This window comes from Oncorhynchus masou, chromosome 26, assembly GCF_036934945.1.
Source record: "Oncorhynchus masou masou isolate Uvic2021 chromosome 26, UVic_Omas_1.1, whole genome shotgun sequence".
NCBI lineage: Eukaryota > Metazoa > Chordata > Actinopteri > Salmoniformes > Salmonidae > Oncorhynchus > Oncorhynchus masou.
In genome coordinates, this window is record NC_088237.1 from 18,006,363 (window position 1) to 18,029,609 (window position 23,247).

General features: G+C 42.2%; 1 protein-coding gene across 2 annotated transcripts; it reads right to left on the reverse strand.

The window, feature by feature from the left end:
• Window positions 1-966: 966 nt before the first annotated feature.
• slc26a4 (solute carrier family 26 member 4) lies at window positions 967-20,176 on the reverse strand. 2 transcript variants are annotated; one of them, XM_064938669.1, is made up of 21 exons: window positions 18,788-18,942; window positions 16,967-17,116; window positions 16,679-16,818; window positions 16,258-16,368; window positions 15,858-16,054; window positions 15,488-15,652; window positions 15,047-15,199; window positions 14,623-14,705; window positions 14,127-14,274; window positions 13,492-13,605; window positions 13,315-13,392; window positions 10,763-10,858; window positions 10,394-10,500; window positions 9,770-9,839; window positions 9,587-9,679; window positions 9,378-9,473; window positions 8,900-9,151; window positions 6,996-7,050; window positions 6,292-6,437; window positions 6,102-6,185; window positions 967-5,991 (listed from the first exon to the last, which is right to left on the reverse strand). In XM_064938669.1, exons 2-21 carry the CDS (start codon window positions 17,104-17,106, stop codon window positions 5,968-5,970), a joined length of 2,352 nt encoding a protein of 783 aa, XP_064794741.1. In that variant the 5' UTR covers window positions 17,107-17,116; window positions 18,788-18,942; the 3' UTR covers window positions 967-5,967. The 2 variants fall into 2 exon arrangements, with proteins under 2 accessions (XP_064794741.1, XP_064794742.1); XM_064938670.1 differs by lacking the exon at window positions 18,788-18,942 and adding an exon at window positions 20,074-20,176 and having other exon boundaries at window positions 5,667-5,991.
• Window positions 20,177-23,247: the final 3,071 nt, after the last annotated feature.

Below are 23,247 nucleotides of genomic sequence, written 5' to 3' on the forward strand. Positions count from 1 at the left end.
CCAAAGGTGCGGACTCCGGCCGCAAAACCTGAACCTATAGCATTTCACCGCGGTGGCGGCTCTGGTGCGGGACGTAGACCCACTCCACCTTAGTCTTGGCCCACTTAGGTGGCGCCTCTGGAATGGCGACCCTCGCTGCCGTCCCCGAACTGGGGACCCTTACAGCGGGCCCCGAATAGGCGGGTGACTCTGGCGGCGCCGGACAGGTGGGAGACTCTGGCGGCACTGGACAGGCGGGCGGCTCTGGCGGCTCCGGACAGGCGGGCGGCTCTGGCGGCTCCGGACAGACGGGGGGCTCTGGGCAGACGGGCGGCTCTGGCGGCTCCGGACAGACGGGCGGCAATGAGCCTGCACAACCTGTCCTGGCTGGATACCCCCTGTAGCCCGGCAAGTGCGAAGAGTTGGAACTGGCTGCACTGGGCTGTGCTGGTGAATCGGGGACACCGTGCGTAGGGCTGGTGCCGTGTTAACCCGGGCCGAGGAGCGCACTGGAGACCAGATGCACTGAGCCGGCATCATCCCTCCAGGCTCGATGCCCACTCTAGCCTGGCCGATTCGAGGAGCTGCGATGTAGCGCACCGGGCTATGCCAGCGCACTGGGGACACCGCGCGCTTCACCACATAACACGGTGCCTGCCCGTTCACTCTCTCGACACGGTAAGCACGGGGAGTTGGCTCAGGTCTCCTACCTGACGCCGCCAATCTCCCCGTGTGCCCCTCCCCCCAACAAATTCTGGGGCTGCCTCTCGTGTACGTTACCTTGAGCCAATTCCTCGTAGTGTCGCCGCTCTGCTCTAGCTGCCTCCAGCTTCTCTTTCGGACACCGATACTCTCCCGGCTGTGCCCAGGGTCCCTCACCGTCCAATATTTCCTCCCATGTCCAGGAGGCCATTACACGCTGCTTGGTGCTTTGGTGGTGGGTAGTTCTGTAACGGCCGTTAATGGAAGAAGGTGAGGACCAAGGTGCAGCGTGGTACGTGTTCATCTTTTATTATGAATTGAACACTGAATGGAAAATCAACAAAAGAATACAGAATACAAAAACAGAAAACAACTACCCACAAACACAGGTGGGAACAGGCTACCTAAGTATGTTTCTTAATCAGAGACAATGATTGACAGCTGCCTCTGATTGGGAACATACCAGGCCAAACACATAGAAATACACACAGAACAAAGCATAGAATGAAAAACATAGAATGCCCACTCCAACTCACGCCCTGACCAAACCAAAATAGAGACATAAAAAAGGAACTAAGGTCAGGACGTGACACTGGCTAATGTTGTGAGATTCATTGCAGCCACACAGAAGGGATATTATTGTTCATCTGGGGTTGGGGTGTCAGTGCAGGGGATGTCTTGTTGTACTTAACAGTAGGTCTTACATGAAGCCTATCTAAAGCACCCATCTGAAGAAATTCAAGAATAACAATGTAAAAATATAATAGTAATTGTTTTGTCCAGACTGTTATGACCCAATTTCATCATATCTACAGTACATGCTGACCACTTGTGTCAAACAAAGGCCTACAGCATACCTATTTACAGCCTATCTATATACACCATACATCAGGGGTCCTTAATGACATCAGACACAGGACAATTTATTCTTGAGTGAATGATTGAGAGGCTGGAACATAGTCATAAATAATTTGTGCACTGCAAATAGACCCAAAGAAGCACAAACAGATTTAGTATTTGACAAAAACAGAGTCATTTCAAACCTTGATTACATTGGGATCACATATTCCTCTCTAGTTATGCTTGGGAATACTTGGGAACAGATTTCCTAACCACAGGCGGCTCTATGAAAACATATTACATTGACCCAGATCTTGTTGCGTGACCAGTTGATAAGCTACAGGTATCTCTGCTTTATGTTATCATCACAGTTTTATCACAGCAAAATAGTATATGTTTTTGTTGGCTTTCAATGCTGCATTCCAGTCAAGTGAAAATAGCATGTCTGTGGGAATGACCTCACAGGTGTGCATGTGTGTGTGTGTGTGTGTGTGTGTGTGTACAGTAGGTGCACGTGTGTATAGGGGAAGGTTACTTAATTCTCTGTTTTTACTGTATATTTATTACTTACAGTACCCGAAGAAACATATTTGGGGTGTATGTTTCACAGGTTGATGTTTCTTGTCATGAATATTGCCCTGGAGGCAGAACTGAGAGATTTCCTCTAGATGGGCCAGCTGCAAAATTGTCTTTATTGTAAAAATCCATAAAAACAAAAATGATGGTTAGGATTCAAATCTGATTGTATGACTTTGTGACTGTGCCAGCTAGTGACCACTAGTGCCTCCAGAACAAACAAAACATCTGTTTGACCTGCTCATGTTTTTGTTTACATTTAATCAAGATAAGAGTCTCCTAAATCAAAAGAAGCACATCCTCATATTAACATGATGTTCTTGCCTTGTCATGCTGTTTGTTATAGATCGGGCCTTTGTCCTTCAAGGCTTTGACATGTGTGTTGTCAGATTTCTAATGCCTGATGAAGGCTGGATTGCTCCTTTAACGACTACAAGGACAAACAGTTTCCACTGACTCCCTATTACTGCCCTTTCCACTCATAAAGGCAGATTAAAGAAAAGAACGGTCTCTCACAGGGCAAGGTGAACTGAGTGACTTGGTTGTGACCCATTTTGACAGTGATGTGATTGAGGTATGTGAAGAATTACTAATATAACTGTTTAAAAATTTGTGATGGTCTGTCTGCATTTTAGGTTTTTGTGTGTAGGGTTTTGCAAGTAAGTAATTTAAAAGTACAATTATTTTTGAGTCATATGTGAATACAATTGGCTTGTACAATACTACAATAAAGTACATTAAATAAAGCACAATAAATAAACATGTCTCATATATGAATGAACATACTTTCTCATGTATCATTTAGTGAGTATTCAAATAGTCCGTAAATCATTGAATCAATGAATCACTCCTGATAGGAGCTTGGCATGGCCTACACAACATAATAATAACAATAGAACAACCAATAAACAGTGCGGTAGTATTCAGCAGAGAAAACTGAGAACCTTTTACATTGTGATGATAAACAATAAAGAAAGGATGTATGTCAGGTTGTCCCCAGGAACAGGTTCCATATGGGAGAATCCTAGCAACCATAACAATCCACAACCACCGATGGAGATCAGAACACAATAAACCCTCTCTTCAAAGACAGAATTATTTAACAATCTCACACCCACGACATGGTTTATAAAGTTGCTGTCAAATATGAATTACTGATAATATAATCATATTTTTTTTTAAATCATGATGCCATGATGGATGCTCTAAGCCCCATTGATACCTGGTGATGACATGAGTCCTTTGTTCTGATCTTGTCTACATTCTGATTGTGCCCATATTTCCAGAAATGTGTCGACACATGGCATTAAAATATGTTTTTACCTGTCCCCTGTGTCTGCATTGTGACCAAATGTTCTGGTCCCTTCCTTTATGTAAATGATTTCACAACTATGTTTTCAAAATGCTATTCATTTATTTATTGTTGGACACATATTGATGTAATCAGTCAACGGTGCCACCTGTCAATGATTTTATAGGGCGGGAAAAAATATGATTTAAATGCTTTCTCTGTCCAGATCTGTCTACACTTGTAAGATACCCAGACACAATGTGTGTCTGACTACCAGAGGTGGACAGGATGATATGATCACAATCAGATCACAATGTGTCTTTTGATTTTCTACCTGTCTAAAAAATGTGGGCACAAACAGAACGTGGACAAGATCAGGACAAAGCTAGAACCAGGTATAAATGCAGCTATCGTTTCACAATCATTAAGAATGGAGCAACCTGTACATACGGAAACAGTAACCTGCTTATAGAAAGAACACCTTGATCTGAATAGATGCAGCAGTCAAATAGTGAGGTAGACCGCTCACTGAAATAGACTGAATCTGATAAAAAAAGGTGTGTGTGAGTCTTACAGTAGTGACTATGTTAGAGACTGAACGGAAAGCAATATGTATTTTTAAAGCTGGCTTTACACTATACAACCCACTGTACAAGTTCTTGCCTCTCCCATCTAGAAAGACTGTACTCCCCCAAGTGATAAAATGAAACATAACTCAACAAGTGTTGAATATACCTTATTTGAGAACCATGTTCAGACTCAGTCAGCCACTGTAGTCCAATGTGGTGAAGAATGAATGCCGTTTACACAGTGCTCCAGTAGGCGCCAGATTTGAAAACAAAGTAAACATCATCCCTCAATTAGTAACACAGCACTATCAAACTTACTTCACAGTAACCCACACAGGAACATCAGGGGAACGCTAGGGCCGTAATCTGCACAAACAACTCATACCTCGCACATGGCCAGAGGCAGATAAGGATATTTTGATTGACTGGGAAAGGAAATATGACACTAAATTTAATATTCCACAAAGCTTTAAATGCTTGCAGTCCATATTTAGACATGATTAAAAGAAAAACAACTTTACAATTCTGCTCTTGGTATTGCTAGTACACATTTTTTACAACAGTCTAGTCTGCCTTTTATTGTGATGAGTTGATGACTGAGAACGCAACGTTGCATCATTCATCTCTTAATGGCCCTAATAAAAAACAAGCAACCAAACCCTTTAATCCAAAGAGGAAGAAGCGAAGCAAAAGGTTTTACTCCGCCAAAAATATGTCCCCGAAGTGAGGAATTTTTGTATCGAATTTGATCAACAAAAAATAGAATTGATCATTTGCTCCGTGACGCTTATTTGATTGAATAGAAGTTTCATAATGGTTAGAATGCAAGCTACGCAAAACCAACTTTATATCGGAGTTGTGCCTGTTGTCAGAGATAGACCCATCATGGATATTAGTATGGACATTGCCATTGAGGGCTTTCACCATGTTACATTAATCAACTGGGTGGGGATTCCTATGAGTTGGGTTGCCTCAAACTCCTTGCTCCAGCTGAATGGTTACTCCACGCCCACGGATGTTATTTTCTTCTCTAAAAAGAATGGACTACTTTAAAATGTAGTTTGCTTCAATGGCGCTGCCCATGCTGGTACAGACGCTATGATTGCACAAATACAAAGATGACTCTTCTATCTATCTCTATGGCCTGTTGTTCACACACTTATCTACTCTCTCATTGGCTAGAATGGTCTCACCTGATCTCGCCGCCTTCTGCCTGCCTTCCATCTTTGAGGACATGTATTTCCATTGTTAGAGCAGTCACTTGAATATCTTGTCAATATAATAGACAATCTTTGTTTAAACACACTTCAACTTTTCCTGTATGACATCACTTCCTGTGCAGGGAATGGGTCGAGGAGAAGAAGTCTGTGAAAGGATCTGGGATGTAGTACCACTCTTGTTTCTGGACTCCATTTAACTAAGTAGGTCACAAATAAAACAGAAGTGTCTCTTCTTCCCTCTTCCGGGTTCACGGGAGTGCTCATCTCTGGAGGGAGGAAACTGAGCGCTTATAACACAGATCAACTGCGACTGCATGGATGAGCAGGACTTCTGTATTTATGCATTTGTTCTTCTGAAAGCCCTCGACACAAACACAAACAATGGTTGTTGAAATGCGTACAAGGAAAAGGACATGCATAACTCCTATTGTAGTTTTTCCGTATTTATATGATTACACTTGTAAAGGAGAAGGGCCTTGACATAGCAGAGAGGTTACAATAATATAAATCAGTTTATTATTCATTGATCTAATTAAGACACTTTACTGTTGTTAAAGAGAGATATCAATGATCGGCTGCCTCAAATCACCCTCTTAGTCCACTCCAAAGTCCAAAGTTATACTCAGTTGGCGAAGAGCAGCTTCCCCTGAGTTTGAGCTGGAGTCTGGGGAAAATCCATCGTCAGTGTCACCTGATTTGACCGTGGTCCCTTATGGAAAATAACTTATACTGGTTGATCCTCCGTTCACAGACAACACAGATGCAGGGTCAGCTCTTCTGCGTTTCTGTGTTAGTTGGAGAGTCCATGGATTGCCTATGGATGAGCAGAGAGTCTCGGATGAATAACGGACAACGTAATGGCTGTCAAACATTCTGATGCGATTGACAATAAAAGAGAACTGGAGTGATGAAAATAGTTCTCACTCTATGCTGGTTGTCATAGGTCTCAATCAGGTCCTCTTCCTCAGTGAAAGGCGGTGGCTCCTTGCAATCCTGCATTAGAGAAAGCTGGGCACAGACAAAGACAAGATGGCAAGGTTAATACAGTCTTTAGTCAGTTGTTTGAGCATCAATTCAAATCAGAGAATAAACCACTGATTTCCGGGTCCCTCACCCCCTCAACCATGGCATCCTGCATGCTCCCATTGGCTGTCTCCAGTTTGATGTAGAGGATGGCATCGTGGACAGAGAGAAAGAGGAGATCTCGTGTCACCTCCTCATCGAAGAAGGACAAGGCTTCCATTTTCCGTACAATTTCATCTGGAGTGTTAGATGCCAGTTAGAGAGACCAATAACAACAGCAAAGAACCCAATGCAGAAGGCAGAGCTGTCCAGTGCTGAAACAGACTGGCACAGACACCACCAGTTATCAGAATGTGAACCTCCAAGCAGGCCAACAAAACACAACCATTATTATGGTTATTATTATTATCATTTTGGGCAGCAGGTAGCCTAGTGGTTAGAGCATTGGGCCAGTAACCAAAAGGTTGCTGTATCGAAAACCCGAGCTGACAAGGTAAAAATCTGTCATCCTTCCCCTGAACAAGGCAGTTAACCCACTGTTCCCCAGTAGGCTGTCATTGTAAATAAGAATTTGTTCCTAACTGACTTGCCTAGTTAAATTAAAAAAAATATGACATGGACATTTTGATAGTACAATCTGCTTTTAGTTCATTCTAATCCACTTGGCAGCATTGAACAAACATTACACAGCAGAATTATTTGTAAGAAAGTGATAGCACTGTCCCGATAACACTGCTTACTATGCTCAAGACTTTAAATAGTGACATATATGTTTTTTTTTATCCCAAACCGTACCGTCACAGCCTGCAATGTAGACATTGACTCCGATGCGTAGGAACTCTTTAATGACCTGTAGAGGACAGAGGGGGATAGATTAGTGTGACACCAAGCCATTTATCTCACAGGGTTAAGCTTTGTAATCACTAAACACACAAACCCTCTGATGAAACGCATTCCTGCACCCTGAGATTGCTACAGTAAACAGAGCAGACACAGAGAAATATTTTAAGTAGTATTCTGACATTGTTGAACCGGGGAGGACCACCCTCCTCAGTGAATTTCATAAAAATAAAAATTGTGAAGCATGAAAAAAAGTTATCCTTTTTACATAAAACTATACTAAATATATTCACATGTCACCAAATAATTGATTAATACACACTGTTTTGCAATGAAGATCTACAGTCGTGGCCAAAAGTTTTGAGAATGACAAAAATATTAAATTTCACAAAGTTGATTTTCAAAGTTAATTTTCACAAAGCTGCCTCAGTGTCGTTAGATATTTTTGTCAGATGTTACTATGGAATACTGAAGTATAATTACAAGCATTTAATAAGTGTCAAAGGCTTTTAATGACAATTACATGAAGTTGATGCAAAGAGTCAATATTTGCAGTTTGATCCTTCTTTTTCAAGACCTCTGCAATCTTGCAGGTTTTTGGGCCACATCCTGACTGATGGCGGCCCATTCCATAATCAATGCTTAGAGTTTGTTCAGAATTTGTAGGTTTTTGTTTGTCCACTCGCCTCTTGAGGATTGACCACAAGTTCTCAAGGGATTAAGGTCTGGGGAGTTTCCTGGCCATGGACCCAAAATATTGATGTTTTTCCCCGAGCCACTTAGTTAGTTATCCCTTTTGCCTTATGGCAAGGTGCTCCATCATGCTGGAAAAGGCATTGTTCGTCACCAAACTGTTCCTGTAACTGTAACTGTTAGCGGTTATGATATGAAGGTTTGGCTTGGATTTTTTTTTTGCCTGGTCACAGATAGCTGATGTGTTGTGCACTGAAGTCCACAAGTGATGGGAAAAGGTGAGAGAAGGAGAGAGCATAGATGCGAAAGTGAATTATACAACGGGCAAAATTATCATGCATTTGTATTCGACTACTATTCATTCCAAAGATTCTGTTGAAAAACATTGCTTAAACGGAAGCAAATGTAACAAAATAGGGATAAACATACCTGAATTGGCCCAAAAGAAACTAATTAGCAACTGTTGGACTAATGAATACACCCCAAATCAGCTAGATGCATTCAAGAGCGTGCGATGCAGTATTGAATGTGTCATTGTCACCTTGATTACTCTCATTTCTCTCTCGACCAGTGCACCTGCATTGTAAACTGTCATTCACAGGCTAGGTTGTAGCAACCTCATGATGTGGGTAGGGGATATGTTAGTATAATGTAGCCTAAACTTATTGATATTACATTGAGCTGGGTGAATGGAATATGAATGGCAATCATCCAGTATGCTGTAATAGTAATAAGGCCATGCTATTAATTTTTTTTGGGCCTCCCTCATCCTAAACATCACTGACCATCACTGAACCATACAGAGGGTATTTATTCCTTTAGTTTTGGCATTTGTGCATTGTCATTGTCATGAGGCTGGGCACTGTGTATAAGCAGTGACATGATGCCTCGTCATATTTTCAATGATGGCCTAGGAACAGTGGGTTAACTGCCTGTTCAGGGGCAGAACGACAGATTTGTACCTTGTCTGCTCGGGGATTTGAACTTGCAACCTTTCGGTTACTAGTCCAACACTCTAACCACTGGGGTGGCTACCTGCCGCCCCAGAAAGATGACTCACTATAGCACTGTAGTAAGGGATATTTTGTCTTTGAATGAACTTTGGCCTGTAAAATCTATTCTGTAGAATATCAAATGGATGGTACCAGTAGTAGAGTTCGACCTACCAGTCTGAGGGACTTGACGGCCACCACGTCTAGGAAGGACACGGCTGAGAAGTCCAGTACCAGGCTGTGGATCTGGACCTTAGGTACCGACACCCTGACTGGCAGCTCCATGGCCCAATCCACACGGACCTCCACCTCTGGCACAGGCCAATCCCCGTCCTCCACCTGACCAGACTCCCGCCCACTGTCCTGTTCGCACTCAAAGCCCTTGTTATCGACACCCAGGGAGACCTCGGATACTACCTCCCCGGTCTGGATGAACAGAGGTTCAACCAATCAATCAATCAATCAATAAGTCAAATATATTTCCACAACCTATCTTAAAATCCTAACTGGTTACCAGGTACTGTGCTCACTTTACAGAGCAAAACTAAATGAGTGCAAAGGGTTGAAAGGAGACTGAAAGATGGAATTACCCTGTTTCAAAAGATTCTGAGCTGAACAGATGAATGTTATCAATACTCAGATTGGATCTTACCTCTGTCGCCCTCAGTTTCCCTTTCTTTATGAGTTTGTGAATCTTCTTGAGGGCCTTATTCCTCTTCTTGAACACTCTGACAGAGTCAAACCCCACCTGCATGTCAAAGGTCAAATGCACAACAAACTTTCATCTTGCCTGCTTGTAGAATGATAAGGCCTATCCACAATCTATACAATGTCAAGGGGAAATATAATGAGCTCACTCACCGTGACTCTCAATCGCTCTTTGAAGTAGTCAATGTTGGCAAAGTAGATGGGAGCATTGCACTTAAAAATCTTAATTCCGGGAACTTCTGCAATCTGACAGAGGAAGTCCTCATTATTGCATTTATTTCTGGCATCCATTTATGGTATATATTAATTAGAGTTCAAACATTTCAGATGTCTTACATTCTTGTAGTCTTTCATGTTCCTGTATATGTTTGTGCCGGGTATGTTTCCAAGTGTAGAGCATGCAGGACTATGGATGAGGAGAAAAATATATATTTTTAGAAGTTAAATATATTTTTCTTAGTGCCATCCTAACCATTTCTATTTTGTAGACAGAAAATATAAATAATGACAGTTTAAACTAGGACACATCAAGCATATGAATCCTAGAATCTCTTAGCAGTTATTTTTAATGCTTATTTGTTTTATGTTATACATCAGTGGGTTTGGGAAGGTTGATATTTCTAATGACACGAGCTGAAGACTTCAAAGCCATCCTAATAGCCTTTGATTACAGAAGAGGTCTGCTCAGTGTTACCCATAGTTTCGCTGACTGAAGTTTGTAGACTCTTATCTACACAGCGGTGAAGAGCACGTGGTCAAACACGCGAGCCGGGGAAATCTTTTGATCTTCTGATTTATGGTCAATGGGTTTATAATACAGAGTAAATACTGTAGTGTATACAACAATATCAACATCAAAATATGACATCTAATCTAGGCCTTCACAGAATGCATCTAGTAATGTATGTGATTGGTTCCATTGCATTGTGTTACGTGCTGTAGGTGTTATGTGTCACTCACAACTGTGTCCGGACCACGACAGTTCCCATCTCAAACACCAGGCCAGCCAGCAGTCCCACGTCTAGTCCCAACACCACAGAAGCCAGGCAGGTCGCCAGCCAGATGAACTTGGAAAATAACAAGTTTCAGTTTTAACATACGATGAGATCCAGCAGAGAAAGTCTTAGTTCAATTGTTACATTGAAGTGAAATACAGTGGATTGGGTGACATCAACACACTACGGTATCTTTACTGCCAGTGATTACATGTATAGTTATTCCATGAATCCATGCATGTATTCCAAGTTGATCATGTTTTCATGTCATCTACTTCAGGTGATTGAAAGTGGATGGTGCTCTACACTGTTGCTGACTGTCAGTGTTACTCACACAGTCTGCTCTGTTCTGTCTCCACAGTGTGGGCACCTCTGTCACCTGCATGAACATTCCCTTCAGGTTGGCGATGACGATGGCTGCCAGCACTGACTGTGGGACCAATACAGAGCTGGATTAGTGTGTTAGTCTACAGTAGGTATTCCCAAACTGGTATGCACAATGTCGTCGGGTGGGTCAAATAACCATTTTCAAACAGTACATTTATATTTCCCAACAGGGCTATACATTTGGGTGAGTTTTTTTCTCTCGTCTGAGTAGCCTCGTTTCACTGACAAAAATAAAATGAAACCATTTAGTGTTCAGCGAAATAACAACACAACGTCAAATACAGGTAGCCTAGTCAAATAATTAACATCCAATCACATTAACCAAAAGGTTGCTTGATCGAATCCCCGAGCAGACAAGGTAAAAAAAGTCTGTTGTTCGGCCCCTAAACAAGGCAGTTAACCCACTGTTCCTAGGACGTCAAGTGTAAATAAGATTATGTTCTTAACTAATTTGCCTAGTTAAATAAAGGTTAAAAAAAATAATTATAATAATAATAAACCGTTACTCTGTTGCAGGAAACCTTCACTGTTGTGACATTTAGAAACGAAACATGACAATTTGAAAAATAAGCCACAGAAGTTTTTTGAGCGAGAATAAAGACTACTTTCAAGTATTAAGACATGTAAAAAAGCAACAGATACCATTAATAAGAAGGGTCTAGAAGAGTCTTATATGGTGAGCTACTGAGTGGCTAGAACAGGCAAGCCCCATACTATTGTAGAGGACTTCATTCTTCCTGCTGCCGTGGATATGGCTGGGACAATGCTGGGAAAAGGCCAAAAAAACTATACAGACAATGACTTCATCAAAAACACTGTTTCACGACACATCAGTGACATGGCAGGAGATGTTTTGAAACAATTCCTGCTTTGCATACACGCCAGTGAATTATATGCGTTATATCTGGATGAGTCAACAGACATGTCGGGCCTGGTACCCTGGTATATGTACGTTATATTTATGGGGGGTCAATTAAGGAAGACATCCTCTTCTGCAAACCACTGGAAACCATGACATGAGAAGATAATTTTTAAAGTACTGGACAGCTTTGTGACATCAAATGGACTTTGGTGGTCAAGCTGTGTTGGTATCTGTACTGATTGCGCAAAAGTCATGACAGGGAGACATAGTGGAGTGGCACCCTCAGTTGTTCCTGATGCCACTTGGGTCCACTGCAGCATCCACTGTTAGGCTCTTGCTGCCAAGGGAATGCCTGACAGCTTGAAAGACGTTTTGGACACTACAGTGAAAATGGTTACGTAATGACATAGGCAGCGACCATTGTAACACTTTTACAACATACAGAACTGCTCTGTTTATCACGGGGCAAAGTATTGACAAGTTTTTTTGAATTGAGAGACGAGCTTAAAGTTGTATTTTTTCACTTGTCTGACCGCTTGCATGATGACGAGTTTCTCACACGACTGGCCTATCTGGGTGATGTTGTTTTTTCCCGCCTGAATGATCTGAATCTAGGACTACAGGGACTCTCCGCAACTATGTTCAATGTGTCCGGAACAAAATTGAGGCTTTGATTAAGAAGTTGTTGTTCTTTTCTGTCCGCATTACAAAGGACAACACACAGATCTTTCCATAATTTGTTTTTGGTGTGCAAATGAACTCAAGCTTACGGACAATGTCAAATATGATATAGCGAAGCACCTGAGTGAGCTGGTTGTGCAATTACGCAGGTACTTTCCCTAAACGGACGACACAAACAACTGGATTCGTTATCCCTTTCATGCCCTGCCTCCAGTCCGCTTACCGATATCTGAACAAGAGTGCCTCATCGAAAATGCATCAAGCAGTTCTGTGAAAAATTCATTTAATCAGAAGCCACTGCAAGATTTCTGGATAGGGCTGCACTCAGAGTTTCTTGCCTTGGCAAATCGCGCTGTTAAGACACTGATGCCCCTTGCAACCATGTACCTATGTGAGAGTGGATTCTCGGCCCTCACTAGCATGAAAATTAAATACAGGCACAGACTGTGTGTGGAAAATGATTTAAGACAGACTTTCTAATACAACCCAACATTGCAGAGTTATGTGCATCCTTTCAAGCACACCCTTCTCATGAACTTGTTGTGAGTTAATCACAATTTTTGATTAATTAATAAGGTTTTATATGTAAGATGGCTCAATAAAGAGCAAAAGTATTAATTATTATTACATTATTATTTGTGGTCCTATAAGAGCTCTTTGTAACTTCCCATGAGCCGGGTTGTGACAAAAACTCATACTCATTCTCATGTTTAATAAATGTATTGTATAGTGTGTGCGTGGCAGGCTTACAATGATGGCAAAAAAACAACATTTGAGAGCGCGCTGACCCTGGTGCTCGAGGGGGTATGCAGCTGGAGGTTGAATGTTTGAAGGGGTACAGGACTTTAAAAAAGTATGGGAACCACTGTTCTACAGCAATCCCATTTCACACTCTGCATTATCATTGGATGTGGTTGATGAGTTGACCCATTATACAGCTTGGATCTCTTCCTCACCTTCTGCAGGGGTTCCAAGAGGTTCCCGAGAGCCAGGATCACAATCATTACCATCACAGCTGAGATTATACCAGCCACCTGTAAGAATAGTACACACGTTTGTAACGGCACCCTGTTAATGTGTGTGTGTGTGTGTGTGTGTTTGTTTTTCTTGCCTATAAGTACTGTATAGTGTACCTGACTCTTGCCGCCGGTGCTCTCCTGTACAGCGGTGCGGGACAGTGCGGTGCTTGCCACAAAGCCGGAGAAGCAGCCACAGAACACATTACTGAACCCGAACGCTATCAGCTCCTAGGACACACAGGGAGAAAGCCTGGTCAATCTACTGCAAATGATACATGGAGCATCGCACACATTACAGCTGAGAAACCAGTGTCAATCTGCAAATGTTGTTCTTCAACATACTGTACCGGTGCTCTGCTGTGATGTCATAGAGACTAGGGCCTTGATTTAGAAAACATTTGCATTGGTGCTAATTTGCAATATACAAATCCGGTTTTGGTAGGGAGTGTTGAGTTACTGTAAACCGATTGAATGAAGCATTTAAGTGATACTTACTATAAAAACCAACACAGTGTTTTAGTGGTGTCCTGACTATGTGTGTGTTTGTGTGGAGTGACTGCAAAAAATAGATATTGGCCACAATACTCACATTGCTTCAGAGAGACATTAGGAAGGTCATATTAAACTCTTGGTTATAGACACTCTCACATCACAGTTCAACTTCCGTAGTGTGAGAGAAATTCTGCTTGGGGATAGAACTTGATTGGCAGGAAGTTTGGAACGTACCACACACACACAAGCATACACACCTGATTGCCATCGATGGTGTAGTCGTGTTTTGCAGCGTAGACCTTGGCCACAGAGACAGCTACTGCATAGCCCACTACCGCTGTAGAGAAACTGGAGCCCAGAATGTTCCACAGCAGCTCTGTGTTGGGAGGCTGAGCTGGAGCAAACCTGTGGGACAAACCCCTCACAAGTTACATTGGAAAACAGCATATATTTTACAGTTTTGATATTGTGTTTGATTTAGGAAGTGTACAGTAGCCAATTTAACTGAATTGAACTCATATTGTTGTTTAAATAGTCTTTCAGTTATGTTTGGTATTGTTGGGGATGTTTCTCCATGCCATTTGTTAATACTCTGATGGTAACACTACAAGCCAAGTTGGTCTGGTTAGGATAGCGCCTGCTGAATGACTTAACGAGGATGACCATAAGATTCTAAGTCTGTCAATAAAAAACTCCAAAACATCCTCTGCTTTGGGGACAGGAAACAGGAAGTGCCACAGGAAGGGCTCTCACCCCCTGGGGATGCTGTGCACAATGCTGGCACCGTAGCGCGACTCCAGCTCGGTGGCGTAGGAGATCCCAGCGGCAACCACGGTCTGGGAGCGAGGGGGGTGGATTGGGGTGGAGATAGAGACAGTTGGACACAGGGAGAGGCGAGACATGATGGTTTACTGTACACTTAAACATGTATCACACATGTAACACACACATATACAGTCATTTCATCTTTAGGTTATAGTTATTTTATCACTTAGGATGATGTAACTTGGTGGAGAAGTTCTAAAAACACCCCATTAATAGTAGCCCATAATATCCTCAGAATTCTCCGTAGACCCTATTACATGCTTGGATATTCTGCATTTTATAGAATCTCAAACACGGATCGTTATCATTTCACAACAGTAAAATATTGACTGTGAGCCATTCCACTTCCTACCACAATCACTTCGATGGGGATTGGGACGGGAATCTTGTGCCGGAATTTGGAGTTGACCTCTTTTACGGCCATGACGATGACAATGGTGAGCAGCCCGGCCGCCAGGTCAGCTCTGTTGGTCTGTCTGATGTTGGTGAACACGTCGATGAGCGTCTAAACAGAGGAATTGGTCATATGTGGTGATCTTTATGTCTGACTCTATCCCTGAGACATGCATTTTGTTCAAATGCAAAGTAGGCCTTCGAATGAACCTAGTTGGATAGAATGACCACTAAATAGAAAGCTCTTTCGTTGTTATTTTGTCAATAACCACGTGTTATTTGATGGATAGAAAACTCTAGGCTGTTTTTTTCTGAAAGAATTCTCTGACACTAACAGCCAATCAAAAGGAATCTAGACAGATGTTCTTCTACAGTGTGTATTCAATTATTGGACCCTCACGTAGAGGATGGAGAAGCAGCCGCTGTGGTTGTTAGTGGGGACGGAGAGGACTATCTTCAGCTGGGAGATGAGGACGTGGAAGGCAGCGGCCGTGGTGAAGCCGCCCACCAGGGGGTCCGACAGGTAACGGACCAGGAAGCCCACCTGGAGCAGCCCCATTACCACCTGTATGGGGAGGAACACCTGGTCACCATGGAGATACAGTAGACCATATGACTTGACCAGCAAAAACTCTTAATCCAAGTTAAAGATAAATCAGGGCTCAGAGTTGTTTGTCGAGACCTTATATTAATATGAACAATATGGTGTCAGATCATTGTGGGATATCAATGTCTTCCTCTTTGCACTGAATCTTTAACTCAATAATTACCTGGAACAGCCCGACCAGCACAGTCATGGAGGATGCCACCATGATCCTCTGGGCCTCCATGGCCTCCACGTCCACCACAATCCCATCAGACTCTGTTCCATTCACACCGGTGCCATTCCCAGCAAGCAGGAAGTGGTCATCGGGGGCGAGGGTCAACACGACGGAGCCCACCATGAGACAGGTGACAGGGAACGGACCTGAGGGGTGGAGAACAGGCAAGGGAGACACCTGATAAGTGCACGCGCAATTGATGCCACTTTTGTAAATGCATTGTTACATATTTGACTTGATACGTCTCTGCCTCATTCATGAAACATCCAATCACAGGAGATGGGTGAGTTCATTAGTCATTGGTCAATGGTCAGTCCAGGTGTCAGTCAGGTGGAGGGGTGGGCCCTACCTACAGAGATGTGTCTGGAGGTGCCCAGCAGGAAGTAGGTGAGGATGGGGAAAAAGGCAGAGTAGAGTCCATAGACTGGAGCCACGGACACAAGCAGGGCATAGGCCAGGCCTGAGACACAAGGAAATAAACCACAGAAAATGAGTAGTGTTTGTCTTCTCACATGAGAATTGACGAGGGGCAACTGCAGTCTGACATGTTTACTCTGTCAAGATTGATGACTTTCAGTTTCAACAACCTGCTATTTCAAAGAGCACTAAACAAAACTGTCTAAGCATGAAATGGTTCAAAGCAGCTTGCCATGGGTGATTACAACAGTGAGGAAAGAATGCCATTTGGTCACACTGGATACTCAAAAAGTTGCTATTTGTGGAATCTACACATCGACTACAGTTGGTTTAGAGAAAACTGGGACGCACACCTTGTAAGCTGCACACCAGACCAGTGCTAACACCAGAGATTACATCGCTGGGAAGCCACTCTCTTATTGGGTATCTGGAGAGCCAGTCAATGACAGGAAAGACTCCTTTCACAACCTTCAGGGCCTGCCTACCTGAGCAGCTGCATTGGTAAAAACAGATATTTAACGTCAAACATTATTACAGTCAGCATAGATACAGACAGACAGATTCACTTCTCACAGACCAAACATACAAAATGTTGCCTGTTTTCCTTTCAGTAAGACTATTAAAACCTTGTCCAAACTGACCCACAGGTGCGGCTGAGTCTCTCCCTCAGGGTCCTCTCCTCCCGGGCCTGCCTCTCGTTGTCCTCCTCAAACGTGGGGTTGGAGTAGATGGGTCTGGACACGGTGTATGGGTACAGGTTCTCTGGAGGGTGGGCATCCATACCTCTCCACCTGCCGAGGGGACAGACATGATGGAGATGTTTACATGGAACACAACCAGTGAGCACCAGTGCCTTCTCTTATGAAGTGTAAACATCTTGAGTTAGAAATAGTTTCTGAAGATTTGCTTGACAGAGAGATATAGAAATGGGATAGAGCTGGTCTTTTATTTATTTTTTACAATCTTTATTAAGAGCTGTCATTTTATTGTGAGGAACTGCAGTTTTATCCAATTTTTGTCCTCTGTTATGTGAATGATCTTACAGACCTATTCAATCAAACCTGGCACTTCCAGGGTAGTGAGAAAGCCTGTTTGAATGTATATGCTCTTCTCCCTTTCATTTCTCTCTGCTTGTCACCATGTATTTTGTGGAATGGCACACATAGCCAGCCAGTGAAACCTTTGCTTTATCTTATCAAGTGTGAATTATAATGACACAATGATATTGTGACAATAAAAAAAATTAGGGACCTGATATAGTGACTGCAGAAAAAAACAGGTGTCAGATTTAACTGGGGAGCTTCCTCCATGTTCTTATCTAAGAGGCAATTTGATTTGTATCTTTCCAAAACAGTGAATAAAATATAATTCATGACATGATGTCTGAGTTTATCACCAAGATTACTCTATGGTCAAAGGTCAAAAACACAAACAGGACAGTACTATAATTTAGGCACAGTAATGTTAGGCTACAGTATCCATGATTTCTATAGTAGATTTGTCTGATCATTTTTTTCTTCACACCTTGTGATGTTTTTCAGGTTCTGTTAGAGGAAAAACCCCTCAAACATGGTGTCATTGATTGCTCCAGAGTGTTACAATGGGGACAGCTGGACAAAGTTTTGGTCATAAGATCTCCCGCTGTGTTTTTGACCCAGTAGTACTGCTTGTTGGGTTTCAGCATCGTACCATAGCCAAGAGCATCCTTAGCTTGATCTCACCCCAAAGCTGTCACTAAGGAACAGGGTTACCAACGACATAGCGGTGCCAGGCTAAGAATACATCCAAAACACAGCCTAGCCTAGCCTAGCCTAGCTTAACTAGGGTAAAATCTGGGGAAAGCTAACCACAGTTAGGAAATGTAATTTTTAAAGCACAAGTTAGTCAGCGAGTGAATAAGACACACTTTTATGACATAGGAAAACACTGGATGGCCGGATAGGGGTGGGTCTGATATTCTACACCTTCACCTAATATGACACCAGAGGCTTGAGTGAAAGATGGAGTTTGTGTTCAACACAGAACAAACTCTCTCTTTCATTAACTGTATATTTATGAGTCAGTAGATCAGAGCCAGAGTTGGGGGCTTGTCCCCCATTCAAAACCATTGTAAGTCGCTTTGAATAAAAGCATCACCTAAATGGCATATATTATTGTAATTATTATATAAAGGCCACCACCACAAGGTTTTCAAAATGTGCACTACAGACCAACGTAGATATCCTTCTTTGATAACCTTTAATCATTTTAATTCAGTGTTCTATTTTAGGATATGACTTTAATTATTTTCTGATTATGTCTGAAGAACTTTGTTCACAATTTGACCATGATGTTTGTCCATTTTGTTTGGCTGTTGGATGACCACACAGTTGCATAAATATTTACAAATCCATGAGTCACAAATTAAAACATAAAAAAAAGAATATATACTTCTACAAAAGTATTGTGTCATAATCACTTACCTGATCTCATTGGGTAGTTGTTTTATATTCCAGAATGTTGCTCCTTTTCAGAAGTGAATAACAAAAGTACATCCACGAATTGACCACAAACATTACACATCCTCTTACAAACAGTCGAGGGCTAATTCTTCAATGTCATACTCTCCTCGCTCTCTCTCTTTGTTTCTTAGAGCCCCATCCCTGTGTGTGTTTGTGTTTAAGGCTTATATGAGGGTGGGGGCCGGGGGGAGTTGGGGAGCAGAGGGGTAAGGGGTATGTGTGTCTGAGTGTTGCCGGTGGAGGAAGCACAAGGGAGCTATAGAATCTACAGAGCCCAACAGAAACTTCTGCCAAGGGTGGCTGTGTGTGTGTGTGTGTGTGTGTGTGTGTGTGTGTGTGTGTGTGTGTGTGTGTGTGTGTGTGTGTGTGTGTGTGTGTGTGTGTGTGTGTGTGTGTGTGTGTGGGGGGTGTGTGTGTGGTGTGTGTGTGTGTGTGTGTGTGTGTGTGTGTGTGTGTGTACATCTATAGTTCATGTTGACCTGTGGAGGTGTAACTGATTACTGAAAGTGGGACTGAATGCACTGAACGTTATTTGACCCTGTCCTTAGCACAGAATGTTCAGTAAGGTCCCTCACCACTACAATACTAGAGCATGAAACAGTGAGTAGACTATTTTACACATATTGATACAAGTATCATCACAGTGAACTTGATGCTCTTGTCTTGATGGTTTTCATGATACGCCTTGAGCCAGTAAAGAAGCACTGTTCAGTCTGTCATAGAAGTTACTTGCCAAACGCTATGTTTTGATAAGATCAAATGGGTTTGTTTTGTGCCAAGCCCTGCTGTGTGTGTAAGTGTGTGTGTGTGTGTGTGTGTGTGTGTGTGTGTGTGTGTATGTGTATGTGTGTGTGTGTGTGTGTGTGTGTGTGTGTGTGTGTGTGTGTGTGTGTGTGTGTGTGTGTGTGTGTGTGTGTGTAAGTGTGTGTGTGTGTGTGTGTGTGTGTGTGTGTGTGTGTGTGTGTGTGTGTAAGTGTGTGTGTGTGTGTGTGTGTGTGTGTGTGTGTGTGTGTGTGTGTGTGTGTGTGTGTGTGTGTAAGTGTGTGTGTGTGTGTGTGTGTGTGTGTGTGTGTGTGTGCTATTTTCTGATTATGTCTGAAGAACTGTGTGCACAATTTGACCATAATGTTTTTCCATTTTGTTTTGTTATTGGATGAGCACACAGTTGCACTTTTTTTTTCTTCACAAATAAAAACATGTAAAAAATGATTATACTTCTACAAAAGTATTGTGTCATAATCGCTTACCTGATCTCCTTGGGTAGTTGTTCTATATTCCAGAATGTTGCTCCTTTTCAGAAGTGAGGTTTGACCACAAACACTGAAAATGAAATATCCTCTCAGAAATAGTCTCTCTCTCTCTCTCTCTCTCATATGGCACATTTCCACTGAGGATTTGCCCCAGTGTTTTACCCAAATGGCTCAGACCTTTCTGTTTCCCTCTATGCGGGCTGGCACCCATGTCTCACTGGGCCATGGCTCCGGTGGACCTGCTCTGACTTGGAGCCAAAGCAATGCCCTGGGTACCTTTCAGCTGTCATTTACATAACATTGGCTAACTGAACTTTAACACCTTCTCACAAAGCAAAAGCCTTGAATGATACGTATGTTGTTGATTCTGCTTGCCAAAAGTCTCCAGTGTCAAACTCCTGATGGAAACACTGGTGGTACCCTGCTGTGGGGTAAGTCTAGATGGAAAAAACACCATTAGAGCCTCATCCCTGTGTGTGTGTGTGTGTGTCTATAATTCCTGTTGACCAGTGGAGGTGTGACTGATTACTGAAAGTGGGACTGAATACACTGAGTGTTACTTGACCCTGTCCTTGGACAGACTGAACAGTGCTTCTTTACTGGCTCAAGGCCTATCATGAAAACAATGTCATTCCTTTTCCAGTATTGCAGTTGTGACGGACCTTTCTGGACATTCTGTGCTATGCCAAACGCTATGATTTGATAAGATCAAATGGTTTTGTTTTGTGCCAAGCCATGCCATGTTACTACAGTCAGCTCGCTATACATCTGAGACTTGACAATGTGTGTGTGTGTGTGTGTGTGTGTGTGTGTGTGTGCGTACTTGTGTGTCCGTGTGCCTGTGTGTGAAAAATATGTGTGTAGAGGGGAGGTTTAAAGATTAATTTGATTATATTTGGCTGGTTGGGTTTACTAGGCAGGTTAAGAGGATTCAATATTGAATATCATAACGTTATGACAGAGAGGTGTAGTGGTCAGGAAAGCCCAGGTCTTTTTCATTAACAGCAGCTTATCACTCTTCATTCTCCACAAGGAAGCTGTTGTGTGTGAGACTCGCTAAATCATTCCCAACCCACCCAGCATTTAGGTCTCTGATCTGGGTATAACTCCTCCTTGCAGACCCCCAAGCACTGGAAGGTCTATGACACTCATATTCAAACAGCATGTTTCTAGCCAAATGGCATACACAGGGGTTAGTTGTAATTATACTGCAGTATGCCATGCAGTATGCGCTTTTGTAGCATGTACAGATACTACTGCTGTCAAATGTGTCAGTCTTGATCAACTGACCTCTGATCTTGAACTCCCTCTAATGGATACTCAAAATACTGGTAAAAAATGTTCAGACTGAAAATAACCACACTGATTTCATAAAATAAAAAAACAACCTTTATTGAACTAGGCAAGTCAGTGAATAACAATTTCTTATTCAGAATGATAGCCCAGGAACAGTGGGTTAAAATCTCTTATGGCTGAGATCGGCTAAGATCCCGTTAACGGGATCGATTTGACAACAGCCAGTGAAAGTGCAGGGCGCCAAATTCAAACAACAGAAATCTCAATTAAAATTCCTCAAACATACAAATATTTCACACCATTTTAAAGATAAACTTGTTGTTAATCCCACCACAGTGTCCGATTTTAAAAAGGCTTTACGATGAAAGCACACCAAACGATTATGTTAGGCCAGGAGCTAGTCACAGAAAAACACAGCCATTTTTCCAGCCAAAGAGAGGAGTCACAAAAAGCAGAAATAAAAGATAAATAAAATAAAATAAAAGATAGATAAAATTAATCACTAACCTTTGATGATCTTTATCAGATGACACTCATAGGACCTCATGTTACACAATACATGTATGTTTTGATCAATAAAGTTCATATCCAAAAATCTCCGTTTACATTGGCGTGTTACGTTCAGTAGTTCCAAAACATCCGGTGATTTTGCAGAGAGCCACATCAATTTACAGAAATAGTCATAATAAACATTGATAAAAGATACAACTGTTATATGCATGGAATTTTAGATCCCCTTCACCTTAATGCAACCGCTGTGTCAGATTTAAAAAAAAACGTTATGGAAAATGAACACCATACAATAATCTGAGTACAGCACTCAGACAACAAACCAAGCCATACAGATATCCGCCATGTTGTGGAGTCAACAAAGTCAGAAATAGCATTATAAATATTCACTTACCTTTGATGATCTTCATCAGAATGCACTCCCAGGAATCCCAGTTCCACAATAAATGTTTGATTTGTTCGATAAAGTCAATAATTTATGTCCAAATACCTCCTTTTTGTTTGCGCGTTTATTACACAATCCAGGCAAAAGTTCAGATGAAAAGTCATATTACAGTTCGTAGAAAAATGTCAAACGAAGTATAGAATCAATCTTTAGGATGTTTTTATCATAAATCTTCAATAATGTTTCAACCGGAGAATTCCTTTGTCTGTAAAAATGTAGTGGAACAGAGCTAACTCTCACGTGAACGCGTGTGATCAGCTCATGCCACTCTGGCAGACCTCGGACTCATTCAGCTCTCATTCCCCCCTCCTTCACAGTAGAAGCATCAAACAAGGTTCTAAAGACTGTTCACATCTAGTGCAAGCCTTAGGAAATGTGATATGACCCCATAGACACTGTATATTGGATAGGCATACCTACAAACTTCAGATTTCCCACTTCCTGGTTGGATTTTTTCTAAGGTTTTTGCCTGCCATATGAGTTCTGTTATACTCACAGACATCATTCAAACAATTTTAGAAACTTCAGAGTGTTTTCTATCCAAATCTACTAACAATATGCATGTATTGCCTGAGTAGCAAGCAGTTTACACCTTATTCATCCAAGCTACTCAATACTGCCCCAAGCCATAAGAAGTTAACTGCCTTGTTCATAGGCAGAACAACAGATTTTTACCTTGTCAGCTCAGGGATTCAATCCACCAACCTTTCGGTTACTGGTCCAACGCTCTAACCACTAGGCTACCTGCAGCCCAGGATTAGTCTGGCTGGGGCCGCCATGCTTCACCTCACCTGGATGCTCTGAACACATGAATCATATCACGTGAGTTAGGATTGTAATGTAATATGTGGTTATCATATTGTTCAATATGTGCGTCCATGGCCTTAGAAGGCAAATGAGAATGGTTATGCATGCTTGCT

What these genes read in the sequence shown, in the direction of transcription:
- slc26a4 (XM_064938669.1), bottom strand. Translation starts at nt 17,106, where the DNA reads ATGGATGCCCACCCTCCAGAGAACCTGTACCCATACACCGTGTCCAGA. An exon ending in TCTTGGAACCCCTGCAGAAG is followed by an intron (nt 10,859 to 13,314) that starts GTGAGGAAGAGA and finishes TTGGTCCCACAG; the next exon opens with TCAGTGCTGGCAGCCATCGT. An exon ending in CCGTCAAGTCCCTCAGACTG is followed by an intron (nt 7,051 to 8,899) that starts GTAGGTCGAACT and finishes TGTCCTCTACAG; the next exon opens with GTCATTAAAGAGTTCCTACG.